This window comes from Sphaerodactylus townsendi, linkage group LG06 (genome assembly GCF_021028975.2).
Source record: "Sphaerodactylus townsendi isolate TG3544 linkage group LG06, MPM_Stown_v2.3, whole genome shotgun sequence".
Classification (NCBI taxonomy): domain Eukaryota; kingdom Metazoa; phylum Chordata; class Lepidosauria; order Squamata; family Sphaerodactylidae; genus Sphaerodactylus; species Sphaerodactylus townsendi.
In genome coordinates this window covers 36,768,697-36,788,906 of record NC_059430.1, presented here as the reverse complement: position 1 = coordinate 36,788,906, position 20,210 = coordinate 36,768,697, and the positions used below count along the sequence as shown (strand labels likewise).

The window sequence follows — 20,210 nt, the reverse complement described above, 5'->3', positions numbered from 1 at the left end:
AGAGCCAGTGTGATCATGTCAAACTAGAATCTGGAAAGACCCAGGTTTGAATCTATGTATCCTTGGAATATCACTGGATGAACTTGGGCTAGTCACACGGTGTCAGCCTAGCTTTTCTTACAAGGGTTATTGTAAGGATATAATGGAGTAGAGGAAAAAGATATAAGATGCTTTGGGTCCTTATTGAGTGCAGCATAAATGCAGTAAATAAATAAAATAAATCAATAATGTAGGGTAGTGGATCTGCAGTTATATACGAGTGACACCACTGCTCATGCAGTTTCAGAATAAATCCCATCACTTCTGTATCAAGTGGGCCACAACCACTGATGCATTCTTATACCTGACAAGCTGCCAGAAAATGCTGTTACAATTTTGCTTTGGTTGATGGAAAATTTCTTTTAAGACTGCTATTTTCATTTCAAACTTAACAATGGATTTGATTTATCCTATTATTTGAATAGTGTGTTCTCCCCATTGCTTACCCCTTCTGATAAAAAAGCAGGTTCAGAAAAAATAAGTTACTTGGAGAATGCACAGGTATGAGCTAGAACAGAGGCAACTTTTCTTTGTAGCCTTGTTCCAAATAAATTACAGCTTTTAACAAAACAAATCCCTGAGTCTTTGCGATAATCTTCGGTTCAGATAGGGCAGAGAGACTGTTATGACTGGATATTTGCACTTCCCCGTCCTTGGCACCACGTAGAAGTAAAACACACACACAGTAACAAAAGAGAACAGTCTTTTCTTCCCCGCCTTATCTTTCTTCAAACAGTCACACGCGTGTATATACCAGGACTTATGCCCCCAGGAGGGCAGGAAATACCGGTAGCTGACTTATCATGGGTCTTGCATTCACATGCTACCTAATCCCCAGTGTATTCAAACGCCCTCAAACTTAAGTGTGCATACAACTGCAACAGCAGAACTATTCTATTATCATGAATCGTAAACAAAGTGACACTACGCCAAACGGACCCCGCTTCCGAAAACTACACTTTTTCACTTTACGACCTGCAGGGGGCGCACGACATCTTTTGTGACAGTTCTAGCGTCGCGGTGTGTTGGCGTCATCGCGGAGAAGCCGGGCCGGAAGCTGCGGGTAGCTTTGTGGGGCGTGATTCCTCAGGTGTCGCCTGACCCTCCTCGGCCGAATCCGTCGCCATCGGGGCCCACCTGGGTCGCACAGGTGAGGCGGGGGCCTCGGGCTAGGCCTGGGACGGAGGAGGCCTCCTTCGCCTCAGTTGTTCTCGTCGCGCCGCTCTGGCCGCCTGGCGGGCCGCCGTCGTTGGGAAGGGAGGCTGGGAGGCTGAAACTAGGCCCGGCTCATGTGAGAATCAGGATCCTAACCTGGCAGGTTTCTGGTCTGTCCCTGTGATCCTCGTCCCGTGGACAACTATGACACGAGTGGACCACCTTATGCAATGCGTGGGCTGTCTGCTCTGCCTTTCTGCACGGATGGTCTTTCTAGGAAATTTCCCCGAGTAGGTCTAAGTGCCCAGGCGGTTTGTACTGAGGCCCTCCCTAAGTAACTCTGCAAACAACTGGTTTCTTTGCGGGGACTCATCTGCTAGTGGCCTACTGACACCATACTCTTCATGCTCTAAAAACTGAGCATCTGTTCACTCTTTGGATCACCATAAAATAGCTACACGGTGTGGAGGCGGGGGGGGGGGGGGGCAGGCGAGTTAGGGCAGTGTTGTAGTTAGAGGCGAGAGTGTGGCCTCATAGTTGGATTCCCAGGCAGCCATGGAAGTTCACTGACTAACACTGGGCCAATCACTATCTCAGCCTAGCCATATTACAAGTGTGGTTGTGGAAATAAAGTGAGAGGGGGTGACTTAAATCACTAATTGCTTAGTATCTAATTAAATGAGGTTGAAAGACTAGTTGGTATTTACCGGGGCATAAGCTTTCACAGATTAAAACCCCATGGGTCCACAACAAAATTCTAGAGTAAAAGCTTATTGTTGAGAAGTCGCAAGACTACTGTCTAAAATGCTGCTCTGGAATTTCAGTTTGGGAGTAATAATTGCAGTGTTGGAATGATATTTTTAATTAGACTTTTTGAGAAGTGTGGAATATTGTCCTTAAATAAACTCCTTTGGCAGCTTGAGGTGTTTTGAGAATGTGGCTGGTTTTGTACCTTTTCAGCCAGAGGTCTGAGATTAATTTTCATATACGGATGTATAGCTAACCCAGTATAAACACTGCATTACTAGAGCAAATTCTGGAGAGTATACCCTGCTCAGGATAAAGATGACAAGAAATTTGTAAATTCATTTTCCATTTCCTGAACTTTCTTTGTTCTGGGATGCTCTGCTTGGGTCCTAGTGCCGACCTAGTTCTGTCCCCAAGACACTTGGACCTAAATGGAGCATTCTAGAACAAAGATAGTCCAGGAAGAGACGGATGGATTCATGAATATCCTGTCATCTTTATCCTGAAAAAGGTATCGCTGTTCAGTATTTTGGTTATTATATCACGTTTGTAGATGTTGAGCAGGTTCTGGTGTAAGGGGAGTGTCCTACTTTTAATGGTAGTCCTAAAAACATTAAATGATACACTGCAACCTCAGTGGTTGAATTTCAGGAATGAAAGTATGACTTGCCAAACAGAAATTGAAAGGTGTATTGGTTCTAGGTTTTACATATTGCAGACTGTTTTACTGCTTTGACCATGCAAATCTAAAATACTGAAAATTGTAAAATATCAAACATTTTCTTCACAACTGTGAAGGCTAGAAAGTTAATCTTTCGTTGATTTGTGAATGGGATTCTAAGGAAGAGATGAAGATTTCCGTACGATTATTTTGAGTATCACAGGTGCTTGGTTTTGCATTTCTCAAAACTCTGATTTGAGTCTGCTGAAGTAACATGTCGCTTCTTTACAGCAAAGATGTTACAAAATAAACATGCAGAAATGAGAAAAATACTTTAATCCCATTATTTCTTTGCAAATCTATGTACACCCTTTTCCTCTTAAGTGCTAAGTTTCAAGAAACTCAATAAATAGAAGATTATTTGGAGTAGAGTAGATCTGCACAAGGAGTTAAGTGTGAGGAGGGAGGGACAGGCAATAAAAATGAAAGTGAAACCTTTTGAGAAGAATATTCCACAATTCTTGGGACTTTTGTATATACAACCTGAGGTTTATCATATTATTCTCCCTTGGAAAAGAAAATCTATAATCACAGCAGGCTGTAAAAGAGACCCGGTTTGGGAATATTTTAATGACGTTTTTCTAAGGTAGACATGTATGCACAATGCGAACACTGCAACAAAGAAACGCAAGGCTTCAAATGAAACTGGACAACACCTTGCAATAAGTTTGTAATCATCCATGTATTTCTAATGTTATAACTAAATTAGTAATTTTTTATATAACTGTAAAACTAGTCCCAAAAAAAGTTTGAGTCCAGTGGTTTCTTTAGGATCAGCAAAGCATGCACACTTCTTCTGATACCAGTCTGAAAATTTATTATAATCTGAAGTTATTCTAAAAATGAAACTTGCCTCTGTTTGTAAATATTAAGATTATACCAGCAAGAATAAGTAATTATGTAGAAAACCATTATTTAAATCTAGTCTTACTGACTAGTGATTTAAATTGTGATTTGAATCAAATTAGATAAATTTAAATCAAATCTACTCTGAAAAGAAGCAGAAGACTTTCCTGTCCTGTTTTTTATTAATTAATTGATTGATTGATTGATTATTTATTTATTTATTTATTTATTGAATTTATAGGCCGCTTCATTCCCGAAGGGATCGAGGCGGCTCACAACATAACTGTTTCCAGAACAGTAAATCAATATAACATAAAATCTAACTCATTAAAATTCAGCAGCAATTAAAACAATAAATACAGATTAAACAACAAGGTTGTGTAAAAACACACACACACAGGTGCCTGGTCTAAAGGCCAAAGGAGAAGGGAGGAGAGGCAGGGCCCAGGATGGAATCAGGGCCCTACCAGGATGGAAAAGGCAGCTTAGTTCCGGTTTCAGTGGGGGGCAATAGAACCGCGGCCAGCCCCTCCAAAAGTGGAATAGCTCCGTCTTACAGGCCCTGCGGAATTCACCAAGGTCCCGCAGGGCCCGGACAGCTGGAGGTAGAGCATTTTAGGAATTACACGTCCTATATCTGCCTCCCAAGAGAGAATAGAGATACAGGGGCACACTTCATTCTCTGCTAACTCCTCATTGTGTGTCTGTCATTTAAGGACACCTTTGAGTATAAAGATTTGATTCCACTGTTTTGGGGTTTTCTCTGTTTCCAAAGTGACTTTTTCCAGCATTCCCATTTCTTTTGACTTTTGTTCTTTGAACAGCAGTATCGGCTGCTCTGTGATTAATGCGCTCTGAATTTCTCTCCCTCCACCTGTTTTTTCTCTAGAGTTGTAGAAGATGGCAAAATTCATGACACCTGTGATTCAGGACAATCCCTCAGGCTGGGGTCCATGTGCTATACCTGAGCAGTTCAAAGATATGCCTTATCAGCCATTCAGTAAAGGAGATCGGCTAGGAAAGGTACTTTGTGTGCTCCTCTTGCTAACTCTGAAGCATTTTTCTACCCAAGATGTGTTTCTGTTCATTCTGCTGCACATTCAGCTAGTCAGTTACTGCACGGCTCTTGGCAATGTCCTCATGAGCTGCAGGAATTCATACCTCAGTTTCTATAGCGCTGTTCACACAGCAGAGATTTAACTGAAACTGAAATTACGCCATATTGCATTTTGCCTAGGATTGCCAGGCCTTGCAGGGGATTGGAAAGGGAACTACATGCATTCACCTCGTCAGCCAACGCATGAGGAATTACCTGATTTCTGTTGTAATGACTATGGAGTTTGGGGAAATTCCTAGAGCATCACTGTTACAGTGACAAGAAATGGTGTTGCTGTATCTGTGCTGTCTCTTCATCTTTTCCTGCTATCCTGCCACTCCACTGAGCAAAATTTGAAGCTTCCTCCAACGGAAGAGCCACTTCAATTAGAGAAAGGTTCTGTGGAATAAGGTACAGGTAATACTTACCAGCAAATGTCCTTTTTAGTTGATACCTGGCTTGTTGACCTCACAGTATGGATGGATAGCTCATGACAAATGGAGTCAGCCTTCTAGAACATTGCATGGCGAGTTAAGGCAGAGGATCTGAACTTTAAGTTACTGTCAAGTGAATTCATTTTAAAATATAAGATCATGTTCTTGTTGGCTCTTGTTAGGGAACAGAACCTCTGGAAATTTTTTACCAGTACTGATTTAAGACATTTCCACAGTTCTGTCCCCCTTCAGGATGTTATGGCAATCTTAGGAGTGGTGCACACATCACTTGGATAGGGATCCTGCTGAAAATGGGACTCTCAGGGTAAATTCTCTATTCTCCCAAGTGCAACATGCAGTCTTGTGGACTGTTTGATGCAAAGAGGGTTGATCAAAGATGTGCAGTAAATACCATTTTGATGTACTGTATCAAAGTGGATAATTTGAGAAATAATTTCACTTTAATGCAGTATATCACAGTGTAGTTAAATAGGATATTTAAAATGCAGATTTAAAAATGATATCAAACAGGTTTACAACCCAGTCGGCAGGTGAGGGGGATGTGCGTGTATGAATTGTGCTACAAGTGCAAGCTTGTTAGATCTGAAGATGACATACCACTGTATACTTCAAATAGTACAAAATGACTTTTGAAAATCCACACACATAATTCCTGAACAGGAATTAGATTTCCCCAAATAGACATCCATTGGAAGGTGCCAGATGCATTTCAACATCTGATTATTATTTTTTTGGTTGAGATAGAGGACCTCGTTTTTATTTAACATTTTCAGCTTGAACTCTTAAGAAGTCAAAAATGCCTTTTCTAAAAGAAGGGCAAAATGTCAGTATTCTGTAGACTCAGCCTCAGTTAGACCCTACTGTCACAGTATGAGCCTTTATGCTGCTGGCAGAGCAGGGCCCCAGAAACTCTTGCTGTGACTGCAGCAATTCCCACAGCAAGTTATGCTGTTGCATTTTACAACTGAGGTTAGGAAGATTGAGGTGTTGATGCCCTCTTAACAGGGGTCTCCTGGCAGGCATAATGTGAACTAGCTTTCTGGGGGAAGGGCTTTATGTTAAAGTTCTGACTGAATAAGCTTGGCACTTGAGCTGGCGTAATAAGTATTCTTAGCCATTCCATTGGAAATCTTGTAGACAGTCACAGACCTATTATTTTTATCTTTCGTTGGCTAGGTTGCAGATTGGACTGGAGCTACTTATCAAGATAAGAGATACACAAGTAAGTATGGTAGTGCTTGCTTTTGTGCGCTGTGCTGCAAGGGGAAGATTCTGTTAAGAGTAAGATGGATAACAGCCTGACAAATATCTGCTGGTTGTGCCAAATGGCCATTCTATCATTTCGTTGTGTAAACACAGATATTGTTGTAGACCTAAACTTTGGCTAGATAGAAATCCAGGGTATGCCTTATCTCAGTTTTGATTTAAAAAATGTAGCTGCCTTTTACTTTCTCTAGCCGTGAACAAAGAAGCTTCCATTTTCATTTTGTGATCATTGGGGATGTTTTGCAAAAAATTACACATTTGTGTTACACCTCTTGCTCTTACAAGATTTGGTTGTGTCACCTCAGGTTGTCAGTACAGGAAAAGAATTACCATTTCAGTCTTAAGAAATCCCAGTCCTGAACAGTGAAATGATTGAAGTAATTGTGTTTCCAGATAAGTATTCATCCCAGTTTGGGGGAGGCAGCCAATATGCTTATTTCCATGAGGAAGATGAGACCAGTTTCCAGCTTGTAGACACAGCAAGGACACAAAAGACTGCTTACCAGAGGAATCGCATGAGGTTTGCACAGGTATGACGGGGTTTGGTCTTTACAGCTGGGGAAATTTCAGTTCCATCTTGTGACCTCTGGAGATATATATGCTAAGCTGAGAACCTGCCTCTTAATGGACAGACTCTCATTAGGATTTGTTGAAGGTTCCCTGCCCGCCCACATTGTTCTGATTTGCCTTGTGTCTCTTATTATGCTTGGGATGACAGAGGAGAGGATTTACAGTGCCTTCCTTAGAATATTTTCTTGACAGTATAACCACTTTGAAAAGGTCTGAGAAGAATTCTGAGTGTACCAATTAATATTGCTCTTTTGGCTGACTAGTTGAAGGGTAATTATGAGATGGTGAACTTGTCACACCTCAGCTTGCTTCCTGTTGATACTGGCCTTTGGAAGGTGATTAAGAGAGCACTCCTAAGCAGGTTTATTCAGAGTCCTACTGAAATCTGTTCAGTGGGGCTTACTAATTGAAAAGTGTTCTTAATGTGGCACTGTAAGGAAACTGTTGAAGGACTGTTGGAGCGTGGGTTTGCTGACACCACAGATTGGTTTGTAATAACAAGGATTGTAACCATGTGAAGTGTATTACTCAAGAGTGGGCTACTCCGCTTTTGTATTGCACAGGCCACATTGTCAAAATCTTGATCCTTTTTCCTCAGTTCTGTTGGGATGCCACAGCTGGCATGTCCCTCTGTGTTTGTCTTGAACAAGGATGTTGACGTTCTCAGCTTACTTTGTTGCCATTTTACTCCCATTCTGACAATGGAAACCCTTTTTATTGCTGTCCTTGATCAAATGCCAAAGTGGGAAAATGCATTCATTTCATGGGGTGATTGAGACTCTGTTGGGGGAAAATGAACACCAGAGAGCTGGGTTGTTTCAGAGGGTAGCTGTGTTGGTCTGCAGTAGAACAGCTAGATTGGTCTCCAGTAGCACTTTAGAGACCCACAGGTATAATCTTGCAAGAATCAAATTCACTTCATCAGATGCAGTACAGGCATCTGGGCTTGATTTTACAGCCCTGAAAGTGGAATGTTGTAGAAAAGGACCTTGCTAACTTTAATTTGCTACATCCCATAGCAGACGCCAATTCATATTAAATGGTTAGATTATCTCAAAATAAATAAGAACATAAGAACAAGCCAGCTGGATCAGACCAAAGTCCATCTAGTCCAGCTCTCTGCTACTCGCAGTGGCCCACCAGGTGCCTTTGGGAGCTCACATGTAGGATGTGAACGCAATGGCCTTCTGCGGCTGTTGCTCCCGATCACCTGGTCTGTTAAGGCATTTGCAATCTCAGATCAAAGAGGATCAAGATTGGTAGCCATAAATCGACTTCTCCTCCATAAATCTGTCCAAGCCCCTTTTAAAGCTATCCAGGTTAGTGGCCATCACTACCTCCTGTGGCAGCATATTCCAAACACCAATCACACGTTGCGTGAAGAAGTGTTTCCTTTTATTAGTCCTAATTCTTCCCCCCAGCCTTTTCAATGAATGCCCCCTGGTTCTAGTATTGTGAGAAAGAGAGAAAAATTATCTCTGTCAACATTTTCTACCCCATGCATAATTTTGTAGACTTCAATCATATCCCCCCTCAGCCGCCTCCTCTCCAAACTAAAGAGTCCCAAACGCTGCAGCCTCTCCTCATAGGGAAGGTGCTCCAGTCCCTCAATCATCCTTGTTGCCCTTCTCTGCACTTTTTCTATCTCCTCAATATCCTTTTTTGAGATCGTGACCAGAACTGGACACAATTACTCCAAGTCTCGGTCGCACCACTGCTTTATATAAGGGCATGACAATCTTTGCAGTTTTATTCTCAATTCCTTTCCTAATTATCCCCAGCATAGAGTTTGCCTTTTTCACAGCTGCCATGCATTGAGTTGACATTCCCATGGAACTATCAACTAAGATGCCTAAATCCCTTTCCTGGTCTGTGACTGATAGCACTGACCCCTGTAGCGTGTATGTGAAGTTTAAATTTTTTGCCCCTATGTGCATCACTTTACATTTTGCTACATTGAACTGCATTTGCCATTTCTGAGCCCACTCACCTAATTTATCAAGGTCCGCTTGGAGCTCTTCGCAATCCTTTGTGGTTCTCACCACCCTACATAATTTGGTATCATCTGCAAACTTGGCCACCAGCTACCCACCCCTACTTCCAGGTCATTTATGAATGGGTTAAAGAGCACTGGTCCCAAAACGGATCCTTGGGGGACACCACTCTGACATCTCTCCATTGTGAGAATTTCCCATTTACACCCACTCTTTGTTTCCTGTTTCTCAACCAGTTTTTAATCCATAGGAGGACTTCCCCTCTTATTCCTTCATTGCTGAGTTTTCTCAACAGTCTCTGGTGAGGAACTTTGTCAAAAGCCTTTTGGAAATCCAAGTAGACAATGTCCACCGGTTCACCCCTGTCCACATGCCTGTTTACACCCTCAAAGAACTCTAGTAAGTTTGTAAGACAGGATTTGCCTCTGCAAAAGCCATGCTGACTCTTTCTCAGCAGGTCTTGCTTTTCTACATGTTTATAATTTTATCTTTAATGATAGATTCTACTAATTTACCAGGAACAGATGTCAAACTGACTGGCCTGTAATTTCCCAGGTCCCCCCTAGATCCTTTCTTAAAGATTGGTGTGACATTGGCCATCTTCCAGTCTTCAGGGATGGAGCCTGATTTCAGGGATAAGTTGCATATTAAAGTGAGAAGATCAGCAATTTCATGCTTGAGCTCTTTAAGAACTCTTGGGTGAATGCAATCTGGGCCAGGGGATTTGGTCACATTTAGTTTATCAATGGCTGCCAGAACTTCTTCCTTGTCTACCACTATCTTCGCTAGTTCCTCGGATTCGCCTCCTAAGAAGCTTGGTTCAGGTGCAGGAATGTTCCTCACCTCCTCTTAGGTGAAGACAGATGCAAAGAATTCATTCAGCTTCTCTGCAATCTCCCTGCCATCTTTTAGCACACCCTTTGTTCCTTTGTCATCTAACGGGCCTACCGCTTCCCTTGCTGGCTTCCTGCTTTTGATGTACTTGAAGAACTGTTTGTTGCTGGTCTTGATGTTCGCAGCCATGCGTTCCTCATAATCCTTTTTTGCCTCCCTTACAGCTAACTTGCTTCTCTTTTGCCACCATTTGTGTTCCCTCTCATATTCTTCATCAGCCAAACTGGACTTCCATTTTCTAAAAGACATTTTCTTTTTTCTGATAATTTCCTCATCCTCTCTTGTTAACCATGGTGGCTTTCTTTTGGACTGGGTGCTGCCTTTTCTAACCTGTGGAACACATTCCAGCTGAGCTTTTATTACTGTGTTTTTAAATAACCTCCAAGCATCCTGGACAGTTTTGACTCTCTTGATTTTCCCTTTCAGCTTCCTGCGCACTATCCCCCTCATCTTTGAGAAATTTCCTTTTCTGAAGGCAAATGTAACTACATTAGTAGTTGCCACTTGTTAGCATGCTGAGATACTGAATCTGACAGCATTGTGGTCGCTGTTCCCTATCGGCTCAACAACACTGACTTCCTGCACCAGGTCCTGGGTCCCACATAGAATTAGATCTAGGATCACCTCTCCCCTGGTTGGTTCCACAACCATCTGCTCTAAGCCACAGTCATTTAGCATATCCAGGAATGCTCTCTCCTTACTATGACCTGAACATGCATTTTTCCAGTTTATATGGGGATAGTTAAAATCACCCATTACCACTACATTTTTGTTTTTGTTGGCCTCTCTAATTTCTTTTTCCATCTCAGAATCCTCTTGTGCACTTTGGTCAGGGGGACGATAATATATTCCTAATATTAAACTGTCCTTCACACCTGGTGAAATCTTATTATAAACCAGTGTCCAGATTACCCACATAGAATCTCTAATTTTCTGGTTTGAGTTGTTTGCCATGTTTAAAGATTTACTCAAGGTTTATTCTTTTTAAAGTTTGTTTTAATTTTCCAGTGTGACAGGAAGGGGAAAATGGGAGGAGGGTTAGGATTATAACTGTACAACTGCACTTTCCTGTAAGTAAGCCCCATTAAATAACTTACTTTTGAGTAGACCTGCTTAGGCTTGCTTTTCAAGGAATTCTTTTATTTTCCCTGACTTTTATTTTCCTGGGTGTCTGCCAACTCTTGCACTTCAGACAATAATTCTAAAATAGATTATGTCATGGCCTCTTGCTTACATTAATACATTTTTCAGAGGAACCTTCGGAGAGACAAGGACCGTCGAAACATGCTTCAGTTCAACCTGCAGACGCTGCCTAAAAGTGCCAAGCAGAAGGAAAGGTGGGTTTGCTGTGCTTGTGAGTGAGAACATGCAGTTTGGACTGAGAACATGCAGTGAGTGAGAACATGCAGTTTGGACTGTTGAGCAGAGCCAGCTTAAACAGATATCTTCTCCCAAAAGAGCTCATTGGTAACCAAGTATTTAGGGGTGCCTGCTGAGATCTATTGTTCATTTTTTATTCTAGAATAGTTCCCAAATCAACTTCAGAGGCAGTCATCTGTCACTACAGTTTTGATTTATGTGGCAGTGCTGGTCATTGAATAGAGTTACGCTCTAGCCTCAAGCCCTTCTAGTGCCAAAAAGATCATCCAATATCCTTCAGTGTCTACAGTGTAGATTCTAAACTCTACTATATGAGAAGGATCTGAAAACACCAGGGCCCTGCTATCTTAATGTTTTCTGTCATTGCAGGGATAGGCTGCGTCTGCAAAAGAAGTTTCAGAAGCAGTTTGGAGTGAGGCAGAAATGGGACCAAAAATCACAGGTAATGTAAACTGCTATATAATCAGGTGAAATTCCTCTCTGCCTGATATTGCACTTAGCCTTGCGAATTTCTTGGGGTGCCACCATCTTGCTTCCTTTCAGCTCCTTCTCCCTTGTTAACAAAGGCTGTGTTGTCTCCTCCTTCCCTTCCACCCACCTGTAATTCCTGTGCCTGCATCGCAGAAGCCTCGTGACTCTTCTGTTGAAGTTCGTAGTGACTGGGAGGTGAAGGAGGAGATGGATTTCCCAAGGCTGATGAAGATGAGATATCTGGAAGTATCAGAACCTCAAGACATGTAAGTCTCTGAGCTGGCTGGTGACTTTGCAGTCCTGGAGTTGACTGTGTTTTAATTTCCACAATGAAATTAACAGTATTCCTGTGTCATCACTAGGACAGAAGCTAGTATCCAATGTCTAGTAATCCTTAACCAGTTTTAGTTGCAGGTCTTTTTCCCCCCTAATCAGTATAACTTTATGTTCTGGACATTTGAAGTGTTAGTTAATGTTACTTTAGGTCTTTCAAGTGTTCATTGTGGGCAGAAAGGACTGAATGATAGGAACAAAAGCTTGGAAACTGGGCCGTAGGCTGAGATTGACACAGTAGGCATGCACACGGAGCCCTGTTCTTTATAGTGTGGCTGCTTGGAGGATGGACCTAGTCCCTCAACCATGATTTAGTCAGCATAAAATCAGAGTGGGGTGGATATGTGCTACCTTGTTAGATTTTGACTGCTGGATTTTTATCTCGCCCTGAGAAGAACATGGTGACATTAAGCATTTTAATGTCATGCCTTGATGTTGTTGAGCTTTTTTTGTTTTGTCTGTGAATTCTCTATTGAGAAGCAAGAACTGGACATTGTTATGGGGTGCTGGAAGACATTGAAATAAGCTGCTTGAGTTATGTGTGAAAGGATAATCAGAACAAGAAACGGGGGAGGCACAAAGTAGGAAATGAAAGAGAGAGATGCTAATACTGGGGAAGTTGTGTATATGTGTTCATGTTTCTGCACCTATCTTGGATCCAAACCTATTAAAGTGTTTAAATAATTGAATTACTGATATATAAATAAATAAAATGGAACGATTGTTGGTTTAAAACAGAAGGGTAAAACAACTTTTAGTCTTGAAAAAATTTACTACAGCTATAAAAAAATAATAGTGATTATTTGATTTATTTTCTGTCTGCTTTTTGGGACTGGCTGCTCTGCTTTTGGCCGTTTCTATTTTCCCTTGACGATTTTTTGTACTTGCAGAGAGTGCTGTGGGGGTCTGGAATACTATGACAAAGGCTTTGACCGCATCACCACAAGAAATGAGAAGACCCTTCGTAGCATCAAGCGCATCTTCCATACTGTAACCACTACCGATGATCCTGTCATCCGCAAGGTTTGCCTCTTGGATCTGTTATACACAGTAGCTGTCTCCTCTTAGAAGGCACTGGTTAAAAGGGGGTGGGTCAGTGCAGCTAGTGCCTGACGCTTTGGTGAGCGAGGAAGCTGTGTCTGTTGCAGACAGAAGCACTCACAACAGCTAAAGTTCAGCCAATAAAAACAGCAAACAGAAATAGAAATGATAAAATGCAAAGCTTAGAAATTAGTGAACCTTGCTTGTGATTGAAAGCTGGTGAAGTACGACAGACATGCCTGGTGCCTGCAAGATTTGCACAGGCACCAGGTGACTCTTGAGTAGGCGTTGCACAATCTGGGCATCTCCACTGTGCAGGCCCGCTCTTGAGTAACCACTGCCTCACCTCTGAAGAAGCATCCGCTGATGCATACCTTAATCGAGAGACAGGTTCCTATGGATGGATTAAGGGAGAAGGTTAAATGTTTGTGGAAAGACTTAGTGACCTGGTATTTCACGTGAACCTCGGAGCAGCCTTCAAGATAAAAGTCTAGTTAAGGAAGGGGTTGTGAAGGTTTCTGAATATTTCTTTCCTGGACTGGAGAAATCATTTTCATTTCAGAGCTCCTCTATTTTCCCTCATTTTATAAATGCCGGAAGATAGAATAATCTTGGAAATGGCAGCTTGGACACAGTTACAACATTCTCTTCTACAGAGGCCAAATGCTGCTTTGATCATTATGTAGCCCCAGGGGGGTGGGGGTGGGGGTGGATTCACATTCTTTTTCAGACTTGGGTGCTGTGTGGTTTCCGGGCTGTATGGTCATGTTCTAGCAGCATTCTCTCCTGACGTTTCGCTTGCATCTGTGGCTGGCATCTGGCTGCATCTGCATCTGTGGCTGGCATCTTCAGAGGATCATGACTTTTTCTGACTGTTCTCTGTTTACAGCTGGCCAAGACTCAGGGAAATGTATTTGCTACCGATGCTATCCTGGCCACACTCATGGCCTGTACCCGTTCGGTGTATTCCTGGGACATCATTGTTCAGCGAGTTGGATCCAAGCTCTTCTTTGACAAGAGAGACAATTCTGATTTTGGTGAGTCTCTAGTGTGGTACAATTGAGCAGTGATGACGGTGGTGCATGGACATTTTGGATTTTGTCTTTATTGACTGAGGGAAATCCTAGTTTAGGAACAAGCGTGGCCTGGAAAAACAGGTTGCTGCGATGTCTGAGCCATATTACTTTATTGTATTGGCTTGGCTCAGAACCCTTGTGATGTTTTGAATGTCCTGATGTTTTCTGCTATGCTGTATCCTCAGATCTCCTAACTGTGAGCGAGACTGCTAATGAGCCACCACAGGATGAAGGCAATTCCTTCAATTCACCCCGCAACCTTGCTATGGAAGCCACCTACATCAACCACAATTTCTCCCAGCAGTGCCTGAGGATGGTAAGAGGAAAGGATGGACTTGAATCATTCGACATTGAGCAAGGATTTGATTGGAGGGGAGCTCCTGTGACTCTTTAGAGCTACTTTCCTGCAAGAGGATCCTCTTTCTTAGCAAGCAGAAATGGGATCATATCTGCTTAAAAGGACTTGCCTTGTTCATAGTCACCTGGAAGTGTTTCTCCAGAAAGGCAAATGATAACAATTTTAATTAAAATAGAGGTCCTCTGGATTTGTTCTGCGAGATTAGTATGCACATTGGGAAATGCAGGAGAAAATATGGGTGAGGTAGTCATAAGGGAAGTGTCTGGCTACTCAAGCTGTGCGAGAAAGGGCTTGGTGATGAAAGAAAGGCTTTATATTTCTTATCCCAAAGATGAATGTTGGGAGACTTCTTATCTGAACCCCAAGTTCTTATGTCATTCATTTGGTAAAATATCTTGCATGGCTTCTTTTACAGGGGAAAGAAAAATACAAATTCCCTAATCCAAATCCATTTGTGGAAGATGACATGGATAAGAATGAGGTGGCTTCTGTTGCATACCGGTAGGTGGTTATTTCTAGCTTGCAAAGAGTTTGGGGTGGGGCCACATTGCCTGTGTGGGGGACTTCCAGGCTCGTTGGAGACTTCATGAACATTCACTGTCGTTGGTATATCTTGTCATGATGATAGAACCTGACCTGGGTTTGAATTAATCGCTGAAGGTAATGCTACTGACCAGTATTCTTGGTGTAGGTATCGAAGGTGGAAGCTGGGAGATGACATAGATCTGATTGTACGTTGTGAACATGATGGAGTGATGACTGGAGCCAATGGAGAAGTGTCATTCATAAACATTAAAACATTGAATGAATGGGATTCAAGGGTGAGGAAAATCCAGAGCTTTAAGTTTTTTATGTCTGTTGTCTGTTTTATAATGTCTTGAGAGCCAGCGTCGTGTAGTGGTTAAGAGCAGGTGTATACTAATCTGGAGAACCGTGTTTGATTCCCCGCTCTGCCACTTGAGCTGTGGAGGCTTATCTGGTGAGCCAGATTAGCTTGTACACTCCAGTACATGCCAACTGGGTGACCTTGGGCTAGTCACAGTTCTTCGGAGCTCTCTCAGCCCCACCCACCTCACCGGGTGTTTGTTGTGAGGGGGGAAGGGAAAGGAGTTTGTAAGCCCCTTTGAGTCTCCTTACAGGACAGAAAGGGGGATATAAATCCAAACTCTTCTCTTCTTGTTGCTAAGTTCAGTGTATGAGACACAAAACCATCTAACTGCTATATCTCTGACTTCTTCACAAGAGCATTTTGTAAGTCATCTGGCTGCTTGCGACTTGTTTGTGCTGACCAGGTTTACATGGTTTTTGCTCTAATTATGTATGGCAGCCAATGTATTTTCCCCTCTCCTCTGAAGGGAGTTGTTTAAAGCACTGACTTCTTCCTCCCATTGGTCTGTGATGGAGGAAGGACCCCAGAGCCCTATTTAAAGAACTCACAGGGTGTTAGTTAGAAACATGGGTTGTCACATCCATATTTGACAGTGAGAACCATTATGAAATCAGTGGAAGAACTTTATGTCTATATCCTGCTTTCCTCCCCAATGAGGATCAAACAGTTGTTCTTCCTCACAACAGCTCTATGAGTTAGGCTGGGCTGAGAGTGAGAGGCCCAAAGTTACGCAGTGAACTTAAATGGCAGAGTGAGAATTTGAACTAGAGTGTCCTAGATCCTAAATGCTAACCACTGCGCCAAACTGAGTGAAATCTTCATAGCTGTACCTACTTTTCCAGCATTGCAATGGAGTTGACTGGCGTCAGAAACTGGACTCTCAGAGAGGGGCTGTGATTGCCACTGAACTGAAAAACAACAGCTACAAACTTGCCCGTTGGACGTGTTGTGCACTGCTGGCTGGATCCGAATACCTAAAACTTGGGTGAGACCAAGAATAAATGTCTTTTGAATATTTTTTGTGTGGTTTGAAGATTGGGTGTGTAAGCCTTTGTCAGGGCACTGAGTGCTAAAATGTAAAGTCAGAATTGCAGCAATGACTTGATACTTCTTCCAAAGAAACAGAAATTTGATTTATTGTATTGGGAAGAGATACTAAATGATCAGCCTCCGAGTGAAAATTTGAAATATTCACAGCACAGGGCATATCTTAAAATGGTGTAAGACTGTCATATAATGGTTGCCTCTGTGAGCAATAGAGACTTGGTTTTTGAAGCTTCACTTGGAGCCTGATGTGCCTAATGAAATATTGGGAACCACATGAGCTATCGTTCAGAGCTATACTCCATTGTCTGTTTGTCAAGTAATGTATAGCTGCTTTGACAGCTTTTATAACAGATATACACAATAGAAACATTGTGGAGAACCTAATAGCTGTTTTTTAAAAAACCTGTTACTAAAAGAGCAATCTAAAACAAGAGGGGGATTCTCCAAAGGTACCAGGTAGCATTGTTTTTATAGGAGATTCTCTGTCTCAAGTGCAAGCGTACGTTGCCATCTTATAGGGCATCGTCAATTAGTCTCCTTGGCCCCATTAGTGCCAGTGTTAATTGGGTCCCTAGTGCTTTGGGGCATGTCTAATGATGTTCATTTATCCTTGCTTACAAGTGCACACAGAGAGCACAAGGTCACAATTGGTATGTTGCCGGTATTGCACACCTCCTTGGAGAAGCACAACATTGCTGAAGTCTCAGCTCCTCTATTTGTGCTGCGTTAGCACAGGAATGCATCGTGCTGCTGCAGGCGTAAATTCGCTGTGTTCAGTGGCTGTTGCATCCATTCATTTTCAAGGCATTCAGTGTGATTTTGTTTTTGTTTTGACAAATCACAGGGTAGGACGTGCTGACTTGAGCATTCTTCCGAGGTTGCTGGATAGTGTAGAATGCAGAGCTATAGCCCTTTTTATCTTCTCACATGAACTAAATCTCATAATTTCTGGGCACAGCTGCTGTATATAATCATAAGGTACTTTGAATTGGTTTCCTGGCTTATAGCTTCCGAAGCTCCAGACTTTGGGAAAGCTGCTGCTTTGGCAGAGTACTCCAGTTATTTTCACATTCGTTCTCGTGATCTGGAAACGACTGGGCACCTTGAATAGAATGAACGGACAGGAATCCATGCTGAGACAAATGATACCAATTAGTCTAAAAGTAAAGGTTGAGTATAGTAGTTGTTACACTAAAACGCACACATAGAATAGCCTCTGGATAGTCAAGACATATAAGCTGTCTTGGAAATCATTCTTAGTGATGGTAAATAAAACAGATATTTCATGTCCTAACCACAAAGAACTGGTTAAGAATGGCAGACTCTAATCTGGAGAACTGGATTCAATTCTCCATTTTTCCACATGAAACTTGGGCCAGGCATAGTTTTCTCAGAACTCTCTCAGCCCACGCAGAGGCAGACAGCGGCAAAACACATCAGAAGGTCTCTTGCCTTGAATGCGCTACGAGGTTGCCATCTCAACTGTGACTTGGCCACACAGTCACAAAGCAGCTGCGTATGTCAGCAGGAAGCTAACACATCCCTACTGTTTTGGGTTGTTTTTCATCAGAAATTTACATTTCAGAAGCACGACCTGATTAATTCAAGAGGAGTGATTTTCAAATAGATGTTTAAAGAATGGGTTTAGCAGTACCCTTTGTATAAGGCTAAGATGGAAGTGACGACTCTCAGAACTAAGCATGGGGGATGAACTGTGAACTTCAGTTAAAACACTTAAATGAATCCCCTGGATATTCTTATTGTCTACCCATATCTGTAGCACTTGACTGTATCACTGCCTTTCCTTACACTCCTTTGGCTGTCCTTCCAGGTATGTGTCCCGCTACCATGTCAAAGACTCCGCGCGGCACGTGATCCTGGGCACACAGCAGTTCAAACCCAATGAATTTGCCAGCCAAATTAATTTAAGCATGGAGAATGCCTGGGGCATCTTGCGCTGTGTTATTGACATCTGCATGAAACTGGATGAGGGCAAGTACCTCATCTTGAAAGACCCAAACAAGCAAGTCATTCGCGTCTACAGTCTGCCTGATGGTACCTTCAGCTCTGATGAAGAGGAGGACGAGGAAGAAGAGGAGGAGGAAGAGGAAGGTTTGTAGAATATTACATTTCAGATGCCTGCTAGCTTGGTCACAGGATAAGAGATAAAGAATGAAACTTAGAAACAGCAGAGTCACGGGAGACTGCTTTTCCCATTCTTTAGTCTCAGCAAGAGTGACCCGATAAAATCATTAAGGAAAACTGCAGTTTTGTCACATCTCATGTAAAAAGAAAAGTCAAAACCATGTGCATATTCATGAGTGACAGTCAGGAACATCTGAAATGGGTTTAATCCCTTTTACTGAACCTGTAAGGGGAAGGGCAGCCTATAAATGAATGTAATGAATAAATATTTAAGAACATAGGAAATCAAAGTAGGAGTTGCTGTTAGAATTGATATGACATGGAGGATTTTCCTCCTCATTCCACTCCGCACTTGCCCTTTTTTGTATTCAGTAGGCGAAGGACATATCCAACGATGTTACTGAAGTTCAGTTTCTGTAGAAAAAAATCTCATATCTTTAAATGTCTGTGCTCTCCTGCCACTGGGCACAGTTAGTAATCTTTGGAGAATTCTATATATGATGAATGTGGAGTATCCTCCTGCCTTTCTCTCCCACCCCTTTTTTTGCTAGATCTTTGAAAATGGGCAGCAGAAAGAGAAGGACTGCGGTTGCTCAAAATAATTGCATGCTCTCTTAAAAAATACTTAGTATGGGCAGTTAACAGAGAAAAAGTTGGAGCATACAGTGGAGATGTGAAAGTCACAGAGTCTGCATCACAGAGAGAAACAGTTATTACCGTGACGTGCCTCTGAAGATGCAAGTCATAGATGGAGACAAAATCTTAACAAAAACTACCAGATTACAGCCACAAAGCCCAAAAAACCCGCAACACCTTCAACAATACATTTAAAGGCAGTTAATCAGGATTTCCTGTTGAGGGTGTACCAGTGTAGCTACAGCTGGAGCTTGAGTACAGTATTCAATAGTGAAAGGATGTGTTGAAGAAACTAATGCTGCCTAATTGTAAAAAGGTAAGTTTATGAGGCCATAGATTTCAGTATATTTTTGGGTAGCATTTGCACACAGACCTTATTGGAGTGTATCAGTTTCTGAAAGATTGTGGCTATGCTTTTCCCTTTTGGATGTTGTTTGCATTGTGGCCTGGCTTGGGATGGAAAGATATGTTCTACTTCAATTTCTCTTTTGTGTTCCAGAGGAAGAGAGCTGAACATTGTGCCAGACATCAAAATGACAGTGAGGAGAAAGCACACTCAAGTCATAGTGTACTCAAGTAGACGGATCAGACCTGAATCTGTGCCTACACTTACTTGCATCCTAAAATAATACAATAAAATCAGTTCTCCTAATGAGTTTTTCCTTTTGTCTAATTGGTAAAGATATTGCCGGGGTGGAGGAGTGGGGTCGACTGATCTGATATAAAGCGTTTCCTTTCCATTTTAAAGTCTGAATTGCATGATACTGCTTTTCCTGGACCTGTATTACTTCAGACTGCAAGTGAGGAATTGCATGAATGTTCACTTGTGGAAGGAAAATATAGAAAACTGCCAGTGCAATGCAGTGGTTAAGAGCAGCAGACTTTAATTGGGAGAACTAGGTTGGATCCTCTATTCCTCCTTCTGGGTGGCCTTGGGCCAGTTCTCTCAGAACTCTTTCAGCCTCACCTACTTCACAAGGTGTCTGTTGTCAGGAGGAGAAGGCGATTGTAAGCTGTTGTGAGACTCCTTACAGATAGAGAAAAGCAGGAT

The 20,210-nt window shown here is 42.2% G+C and overlaps 1 protein-coding gene across 1 annotated transcript; it reads left to right on the top strand.

Moving 5' to 3' along the window:
* The first annotated feature begins 1,049 nt into the window (after nucleotides 1-1,049).
* EIF3D (eukaryotic translation initiation factor 3 subunit D) lies at nucleotides 1,050-19,811 on the top strand. The gene is made up of 15 exons (XM_048501380.1): nucleotides 1,050-1,189; nucleotides 4,398-4,531; nucleotides 6,236-6,281; nucleotides 6,719-6,855; nucleotides 11,035-11,120; nucleotides 11,533-11,605; nucleotides 11,788-11,900; nucleotides 12,858-12,990; nucleotides 13,898-14,045; nucleotides 14,270-14,400; nucleotides 14,858-14,943; nucleotides 15,134-15,263; nucleotides 16,174-16,316; nucleotides 18,210-18,490; nucleotides 19,659-19,811. The coding sequence occupies exons 2-15, from the start codon at nucleotides 4,409-4,411 to the stop codon at nucleotides 19,670-19,672; spliced, it is 1,644 nt and encodes a 547-aa protein (XP_048357337.1). The 5' UTR covers nucleotides 1,050-1,189; nucleotides 4,398-4,408; the 3' UTR covers nucleotides 19,673-19,811.
* The last annotated feature ends 399 nt before the right edge of the window (nucleotides 19,812-20,210 follow it).